Source organism: Vanessa atalanta, chromosome 3 (assembly GCF_905147765.1).
Source record: "Vanessa atalanta chromosome 3, ilVanAtal1.2, whole genome shotgun sequence".
In the NCBI taxonomy this organism is placed as follows: Eukaryota; Metazoa; Arthropoda; class Insecta; order Lepidoptera; family Nymphalidae; genus Vanessa; species Vanessa atalanta.
This window is the reverse complement of record NC_061873.1, coordinates 1273529-1283599: the sequence shown is the minus strand read 5'-3', so window position 1 is coordinate 1283599 and position 10071 is coordinate 1273529. Positions and strand designations below refer to the sequence as shown.

General features: G+C 32.8%; 1 protein-coding gene across 1 annotated transcript; it reads right to left on the bottom strand.

The window, feature by feature from the left end:
• Positions 1-283: 283 nt before the first annotated feature.
• Positions 284-9823, bottom strand: LOC125077347 (peroxisome biogenesis factor 1). Its single transcript, XM_047689269.1, has 13 exons — positions 9578-9823; positions 9194-9412; positions 7913-9020; positions 6776-7016; positions 6291-6444; positions 5557-5725; positions 5193-5338; positions 4418-4605; positions 3995-4054; positions 3613-3799; positions 3237-3395; positions 2922-3040; positions 284-2273 (listed from the first exon to the last, which is right to left on the bottom strand). The coding sequence occupies exons 1-13, from the start codon at positions 9668-9670 to the stop codon at positions 2186-2188; spliced, it is 2931 nt and encodes a 976-aa protein (XP_047545225.1). The 5' UTR covers positions 9671-9823; the 3' UTR covers positions 284-2185.
• Positions 9824-10071: the final 248 nt, after the last annotated feature.

The window sequence follows — 10071 nt, the reverse complement described above, 5'->3', positions numbered from 1 at the left end:
ACCCAGGCAGGCACCACTGAATTTCATGTGCTTAATTTGTATTTATAATTCATCTCGTGCTCGGCGGTGAAGGAAAACATCGTGAGGAAACCTGCATGTGGCTAATTTCAACGAAATTCTGCTACATGTGTATTCCACCAAACCGCATTGGAGCAGCGTGGTGGAATATGCTCCTAACCTTCTCCTCAAAGGGAGAGGAGGCCTTAGCTCAGCAGTGGGAAATTTACAGGCTGCTAATGTAAAAATGTAATGGATACTTGTAAATTTTTAGATGCATTTTTTTTTAAATGCAAAAAAAAACGTTTTTAATAATATCTACATATGTATACCTCAGTAGGCAAAGGCAAAACAGTTCAGTACCCGATTGTTAACCATTTTTATTTTCTAAATTTTTACGAGTATTAATATAATCAATAAAAAAATACGAATATTATGTTCTTCCCAAATTATCAATAATGATTATCATTACATATTTCAACACACTACTTAGACTAATAAGGCAATAATGCAAATGGTATCAATCAGTGGTTGTAAATGGTCACCATTTAAATTCTGCTAACTATAGGATACGAATAGTCCATGATACCTACAAAGACAAGCCTGCCTAGCCCTGCCACCATTACAATAGTAAAGCTACTATTATACTTACATATGACACAAATAATAAAATAATAATTATTTTTGGTACAAATTTGCTTACAACTATATATTGGCGAACATATATAGTACATATAGTTATAGTATATATAGTTCAACAGCACCAATATTTATAACTTACCTTCACAATCATATAAATATTACAGAATAAGCTTTGGTTCTAAACTATCGTTCATTGCATTAAAATCTGTACAAAATATTAAAAAAAAAAAATCTTTATTTAATTTGACCTTTTATTTAAATCATATAAATATTTAATTTCAAATGTCAATTTGGAATGTAAGCTTCTATTATATTCATTTTGCTAACAAAATTGAAGCTTATAAGTTTTTTTTTTTTTACTTTAGGAAGATAGGAGATCAAAGCGGCCTTTCTATCACTACAGTAGAAACCACTTCTGATATTGTCAGTAGACCATGACGGGTTCTAAGGTGCGGTACACATCTAACGCGTGTTCCTTATATCTGCAATAAGGAACCTTCACATCGGTATACTGCGGTTTAAAAGATAATTCCATTAGATCAAAGAAAAAAAATGTATTTCTTCTAGATCATAATTTAGACATTGTACAGATTCTAACGGAATTGTTTCTACATACTATATACAAACGATAATTTGTTTATATATTTAATTTGATGTTAAAATTTTTAAACCAACTTTTAATATTTAGAAGATAGCATTCCTGCTAGAAGTAAAGCGGATTCCTTCTAGATGAATGGTGTCTAACAATTTTATAGGCAAATCCAAAATCATTTTGAGAAAATTAATACATATAAATACATTTATTTAACTAAATACAATATATATGACTTTTTCGATACAATTTTATATATGTACAAAGAAAATTTAATTAAAATATATGTATGTTCAAACATCTTATTTAAGCTTATTTTTATATAATTAATATAAATATAACAATACGTAAGTACATAATATGTATGAGGTAAATTATATAATTATTGTTTAAGTTCATTAAGTGCTAATAAAATAAAGGTTTTGATATGAATACGTTTCTGACTCAGTTTATCTTCCGGCAAATATTTTGAGTTTTTCAGTCATTTATTTATTACATCTTTAGAATAACACAATATTAAAACTTTTAAGAAACAAAAATTCAACATTAATTTCATTTTGATCGACCAACATTTCCTTATTATATTTTATCATGTTTGTTCTATTAAGTCATAAGGAATGTTACAAATATATACATATATTTTATTTTCCATATATCTCTATACAATTTCTAACACGCATGTCGTGGAGAGCCATATAAATTGAACAATATTACACTCAAAACAAAACTGTATGAGCCATACATTACTTTGAAAATATTTATATTATATACTAACAACCACAATCACCAAGTATAATAAAACACGCGTCAAATTTAAAGTGATGCAAGAGTTTTTAGTATCTATAGGCAAAGTTGAAACTAGAGAAAAAGTTTAAGTCGTACAGCTAAAGGCATCTGTGTGGGTGTTTTGGCTTGTGTGCGTATCAAGAAACGTGCACGTGTGCATTACGCACGTTACGCTAAAGTAACTCTCTGTTTCTGCATCATCTGTGATATTAACTTCTGTTCCGGCGATAGAGTCTCCCCTCGAAATCTCTTATAGCTGAAATAGTCATAAGAATTTTATACGTACAAACATTATTGAATCTAAAATTTAATAATAATTTGTAAAAATGTTGTGTTACATAGTCGACTAACTTATATTTTTGATATTTAAAATACTGACTTACGGTATATTATCTTTTGGCAAAAGCTTAAGTAAATACTAATTACCGAAAGTTATTAACAAAAAATTGTACTCAAATGTTGAGAACAGCGATACGCGTTTCACTTTATTTTAATTTGGTAATTTTCTAGAGAATTCCAAAGACAAAATAAATGGAAATTATTACATTAACTGCATTATGAAAAATGGAGGAAATAAATGACCAACTTATAATGTAATGTTGTCTTAGATTTTCGCGATTATTACACATTGAAATAAAACTAGTTTTTAACGGATTTAATCGCGTATATTAATTATTTTTAACATCCCGACGTTTCGAGCACTTTGCAGTGTTCGTGTCTGCCCGTGACCACGTCGGGATGTTAAAATAATTAATATACGCGATTAAATCCGTTAAAAACTAGTTTTATTTCAACTTATAATGTTTTGGTGGCAAAAGAATTGCTATTCAAACCCTGACGTTCGAAATCTTTCGAATATAGGCAACTAACTCAATAAAATATAAGTGAACTCGGGGCGACTTACATCGTATCGTAGAACAGACGTTGTTCACTTGAAAGGGAGGGTTTTGTTTCCTCTAACGCACTTTTGATGTCCTCCTTGCACACTGTCACTTCATCAAGGTTTCTGTTCTCACTATTTACCTAAATAACGAAATTAAATTACCTTTACATACTATTATTATATATATATATATATATATATAATTTTACATAAAGATATATATGTTATATACCATTTGTTTTTTATAATACAGCAGATAATAATTCGAAGTTAAAAAAATATAATCTTTTTTATACATGAAATTCTTAAACATTGAATTAATTCAACATTTCTTACCAACTGTCTCTCCAGTCTTCCCAACTGCGCAGTGACGAGCAAAGACTTGAGATCGGCCGGCGAGTACCCCTCGGTCTTCTGCGCCAGGTCTTGAAGATCCACCTCATCGTCAATCGATACACCCTTTGTCAGCGTCTTCAGTATTTCCAAACGATCCGACTACAGAGAGGGTACAGTCAGTAAAGTAGCTACTGCGTTATACAATTAAGTTCAATAGAAATTTTACTGGTATCTTATGTCTGGTGTGTACTAATGTCAATATTTGAATTATCATTACTATTAGTCGTTTTGACACTGTTTGGCAATTCAACTTGTCACTCTATATCATCAAGCAGTACATAAGAGGGGAGGCAGCGAGGGGCAGCGAGGGGCTCACCGGCGCGGGCATGGCGCAGTGGACGTGCCTGGCGAGGCGGCCGGCGCGCAGCAGCGCGGCGTCCACGAGGTCGGGGCGCGCCGTGGCGGCCAGCACGGGCCCGCGCGCGCCGCCCTCCGCGCCGTCCAGCCGCGCCAGCAGCTGGTTCACCACGCGGTCCGTCACGCCCGTCGAGTCGTGCCCGCGCCTGCGCATTCGCTCCCGTCATCCGTCTGTCTGTAGGCGCTCGATATATGAGTTGAATACTATTGTGCTATTGCTATTTGTCTTGCTAGATCGCAGGCTGTCAGTGAGAATTTATCACTTTTTTTAAGTAAACGAGACGATATACAATCGACGTGTTAGGTTAGAAACGTAAGCCCACTTACAATACGGCACTTACTTGGGCGCGAGGCTGTCAAACTCGTCGAAGAACAGGATACATGGACGTTGCATGTCTGCTCTGAAAATAATAATATCAATTTATTTACGTATTGCCCTTAAACACAACACACACACAACAACACTAGCACACTAGGCGATTTTTTTTCTTGGTTTCTCATTTTAACTGTACAGTAATAACATTTGTACTGAATTTTAATAATTCATGTTGTGTACTCTACTAGGCACATACGTGCGCCAGCGCATCATAGAGCCGGCTCTGTCAAAAAACTTTTACTGTATGTAATCTTCGAGGTACAGTCAGAAAAACATAACAAACATTTATACAAAAACAAATTGAAACGATAATCTCAATGTTATCGCTATTGACATAATTAAGAGACAGTCGTTTTTTTACATAATATTAATAATAACTTCCACTTACTTGTCAAATATATCCCTGACAGCCTTCTCACTCTGTCCGATGTACTTGGACAGTAATTCCGGTCCCTTGACTGATATAAGTCGCATATTCGTGAGACGCGCCAGACACGAGCCGATGTGAGACTTGCCAGTGCCAGGCGGGCCGTACAGCAGGATGCCACAGGACTGGCTCGGGAACAGCGCTGGATACTGGACAGAATAAAATAAAATTACACATTCTAACGCCAAAACAGCATGCTTAATATTGTTGTGTTAATGATTTGAGGATGAGTGAGCCAGTGTAACTACAAGCACAAGAGCCGTAATATTTTAATTTTCAAGGTTGGTAGCGTGCTGGCGATGTAAGTGATGGTTGAAATTTTACAGCGATATATGCAGTATTGCGTGGTGATTTGTAGGTGCAACGGTTTCAGTCGATTAACAGCGACAACTCTCGCCGGAATTAAGCAAATGATAATAATATTCTAATTGTTTTTCTCGAAATTCTGTACACTTTTCGTGTACGTGTATCGTTTGTAACCAGGTCCCGCATATTAAGATCTGGTTTTCGGGATATATGTGTTGGCAACCCTAGTCTTGTCACTAAGACAGTGATCTGTTCCAGGTAATCTTAAGGTAGAGGAAAGAAAAAAAAAAAGAAGGGTAGAGGTGTACGACGTATGGCACATACATAAACATATATTAATCCACTGGCTTTCCGAAGCACAGTGTATATAAACTTCTAAACTAGTACTAGGATTTTTTTCAGTTAAAGCCCAGGATAGATACGCGCTTACCATGATGGGCCAGAAGATGCTCTCAGTGAGCTGCTGCTTGACGTCGTGCAGGCCGCCGACGGAGCCCCAGATATCGAAGGCCTGCGTCTGCTCGCTGTCCTGTCTCACGTCACACACCAGTCGCGGCCGATCCGTCGCCTGGGCGTCTGCGCAGACAATAGGAACATATTTGATTAACATGGCGAGCACAAACTCAATCACAATAAAATTAAAATTAATATATCTTAATAAAACTGCTTGGTACGCAAGGTATTACAGGCGCGATTATGCAGTAGATGGTATTGTGTGTTAATATGAGTATAGAATATGACGGCTATAAGGGAAGAAGGTATTATATTTGCAAATATATATTGTAATGACATACTTTTCTTTTTGACAGCCTTGAATATCTTCTTATTGAAGTAATCAACAATCTCTCTAACATTACATCCTCCCGTGTCCATTGCTAATCTTATGACGTCATCGTCTTCGACCAAAAACGACTCGCGAATTTTATCGTTGACCAAATGCTTGAAAAGTTCCATTCGTTCATCCTGAAAAAATATATAAATTAAATTAATAAATGTTATTACTAACTATATATATATATATATATATATATACATATATATACATATATACATACATATATATATATATATATATACATACATACATATATATATATATATATACATATATATATATATATATATATATGTATGTATATTGAAAAAAACTAATAAAAGACTTTTCGTTCGCCATATTTAAATAAAAAGAACTGTCAATATAATATCAAATATTATAAGTTTGCCTCTGAAGTTGCAACAAGATTTATTGCAATATTTGTTTTATATAAACTGGTAAAAAGATACGGAAAATATATATAAGCCAATACAATAAGCATTTGTTCCACATATTGCTGTAATGCTAACTCAAGCTTCTAGATATATTTTTCTATCTTGATATTTAGATATCTATATATTTTTTGTTAAAAAAATGAGATAACATTTAATTTAATTTAATATCTTAATAGACAATTATAATATAAATATCTTCTTATAATTTAAATATCTTAATATATATAATACATCACATAGCAAGTCGATCTCCACTAACTTGATTTAGCTCTGGTATATCAAAGTGCGCAGTGAACAGCGGTTTTCCATTAAACTGTCTCAACGTAGGATGCAAAGACTGCATGTTCACGGCGGTCATAAGGACACACACGCCGGGACACGTTTGTAGCATTTGCTTGATAACTACAGCGAGCCTACGAATAAATACATACTCTATTTTACTATTAGCAGTGAACCGCCTCCCAGCTTCAGACAATTGAAGTGCAAATATCGAGTGCATTTTATTAATAAAAAATAAACAGAAATTTATTTAGCAAGTAAATATTAAGTATGTTACATATTTATTTTTTAAACGTTTTGTTATTGAAAATTGTTATTAAAAATTGTTGTGGAAATTTTATCATGAAAAAGTTCAGAATTTCTAGTGACTTAATTTTACACCCATACAACTGCTCATTTCTCAGTAGTTAATTAATCATACAAAGAAAAATAATTTTAATATAGATACTATATAAATAGACTTACCTTTGATAATATGCAATATCCTGTGGTGAGCCCCCTTCCATATTCGGAGGCACCAACGCGTCCACGTCATCACAGATCAACACAGCCGGGCTGTGCTCTTGACACATAAGAATAGCTTTACTGAGCACCTCAGTGATATCCTTTCGACCCTTAAGAGACCGACAGTGCAAGATATGTGACCATAATGTCAACTCTTTTTGGACTATGTGACATAACGCCGATTTTCCCGCACCATTTTGTCCTAGAATGTAGCATAAAAATAATAAATACATTTTTTATGTCCTTTATTAAAAATAAATTATAAACATTATTACATTTCCCTATAAACTCAAACTCAAATTCCTTTATTCAATATAGAAGCATTATACTTACTTATTGATAGTCAAATTAAACACTACCACCGGTTCGGAAAGGAGTCTTAGCGGTCTTTTTTTTTGTCAATCTAATTAAGTACATATATTGAATATGATTAGAAATAGCTATAGAAAAGAGCCGAGATGGCCCAGTGGTTAGAACGCGTGCATCTTAACCGATGATTTCGGGTTCAAACCCAGGCAGGCACCATTGAATTTTCATGAGCTTAATTTGTGTTTATAATTCATCTCGTGCTCGGCGGTGAAGGAAAACATCGTGAGGAAACCTGCATGTGTCTAATTTAAACGAAATTCTGCCACATGTGTATTCCGCCAACCCGCATTGGAGCAGCGTGGTGGAATATGCTCCAAACCTTCTCTTCAAAGGGGAGGAGGCCTTTAGCCCAGCAGTGGGAAAATTTACAGGCTGCTAATGCTAATGCTAGATAAAATAAATGGATTTTTATTGAGGCTACATGTCCTACATACATAAGGTAAAAACACCATTATAGCATTAGTAAAAATGGTACCAAATACGTAAACCAAATTTAACTGGCCTACATTAAAAAAAATATGTTCAATTTCAAAATAACCACACTTTAGAAATGCCATGGTCTCATTGTAATCACAGAGAATATTCTTTTATATATAAAAAATTCAGTAAATATACAATACATCAAAGACATTCAAATACAGATTCAAGTCCTAATTTACAGAATTCATTTGTTTTATAGTACTTATAACATAAAATGTGTTAAAAGTATAACCTTTTTTTCCAACTCACCAGTTATTAATATGTTGCTCTTTATTTCAGACACACATTTAAAACTTGCCTCTCTTTGTATTTCAAAATTGATGTGAGATATTATCTTCTTGACTAAGTCTTGTGATGATTTTATTGTCCTGCAATAGTGTTTGTAATCATATTCCAGTTTAGACAAAGCTAACTTGGGCATAACTAGATCCGTATCATTCAAGCATTTTGCTGAGACTGTACAATTCCTGAATGATTCCGAATTTAACAATGTATATTTTAAGCTATCAGGCTTCAGTTTAAATCTTAAGAAACCGTTACTTATATGTACATTCTGCTTAACCATTCCATCATTGATCAGAAACTTTTTACCTGAATGTGTGCTTTCAATGACACAATTCTTAAATTTTTCAATCACATCTATTTCAGTCTGAACTTTATCTGAATAAGTAACAATATCAATGTGATCCGGTTGATCAACCTTATCTCCTATCACATTAAAAATTAATTTCATACCATTTTCTATGTTTATTATGATATTGAGCGATCTAGGTATTAGTACTGTGGGTATGTTTCTATTATAAACTTCCCTAGAAAGGCTTCGGAATATGACATTGTCTATAGGCACAATTTCAACACATAGACTATCAATTTGATTATTATTTTCTACTTCATCTTCAGACCCTTCCTTTATCATAGAGGGAATATTATTCACCGTAGCCAGTATTACCATCAAGTCTTTTAATTTACGATCAAGTAAATCTTCATGTATAAAAACAGTGTAAGGATGTATTAAATTCTTCTTGCCATCACTATCAATTGGTAAAGCTCGTAATACTAGCCTCTGTGGTATATTAAGATATGGACCAAGGAGGCCACTGTTTAGTATTCCAATATTATTGAATTTAGTATCAGTTTCCTTTGGAGTATTTGCATATGAATTAGTGAGGCCGCCATGATAGCTATTGAAGGCATCCATTTTAACAATAATTCTACTATGATTAACTAATAAACCAGTCTGTTTTGGTGTGAATACTACTGGCATAGACGTTGATATCCACACAATAGCCTTTTGATTTGCAACCACTAGTCTAAGCTGATCTAAAATTCTTAATTGCAATATTTCTACATTATGTTCCTGAAAAATACAGCATATTATAAATCAATAAATTAATCACTACTTTTATCTTGATAAAATTTATAATAAATGCAAAAATGGTGATAAGATTAAAGTTTAACAAGTAATTATATTCAGATACATGGCTGATCTCTTTATGCATTGTTGAAATTAGTTATATTTTATTCCCATACCAATATTTCTTGATCATCTGGACTATCAGTATCAATGAAAATTTCATCCAATATCTTGACATCAGTATAAGGGGCCAGAAATACCTCCATCCCTTCTTCTAAGCCCAACATTTTACTGTAAATGGGATTACAGGAAATATAGCCCTCTGGTACACTGCTATTGAAAACTGCCCATAATAATATTTGTTTTTCTCTTGATATAACTTGTACACATAAAGACTGAAAAATATTAATAATTTATTTATACGATTATTATTTTATTCACAGTTTCATTGCACTACACAAATTTAAAAAATATTGTGATAATCCAATATCAACAAAGTCATAACCTCAAAAAAGATTTCGGAAAGGAATAATTTAGTTACATATATTTCTTTTGTTTACCTGTTCATTATTTGAGCTATACTTTGGACTAATGTATCCAAAACATGATCTTTCATGTGTAAAAGATACTTTGAGCCTTACACCACCAAACATTGCTATAATAATATGAGCTAAAGAAAATGTATTAATATTGAAACTGTTAAATCTCTCTAAGCTGCTATTTGTTGTATTACTTTGTAAATATCAATTATATAAACTCAATATTAAAGAAGCTAAATCACAAATGTTTTGAGGAAAACTAATATTTTGAGGATAATGACACTAATATTTTGAGGGTTGTTGACTTTTGACAATAATAAATGTCAATTGATAATAACGTTCCTTTCCCTTTTTTTTTTAAATTATGATTATTAATCTTAGAAACATTACCATTTCTAATTAAGTAATAATATAGTTATTATTAGATATTAAATAATTTAAAAAAAGGTATATTGTACAATAGTTTTGATTACTGAATTTCTTTATTTAGGGCTTACTTTAAAAAAAGAATTCAC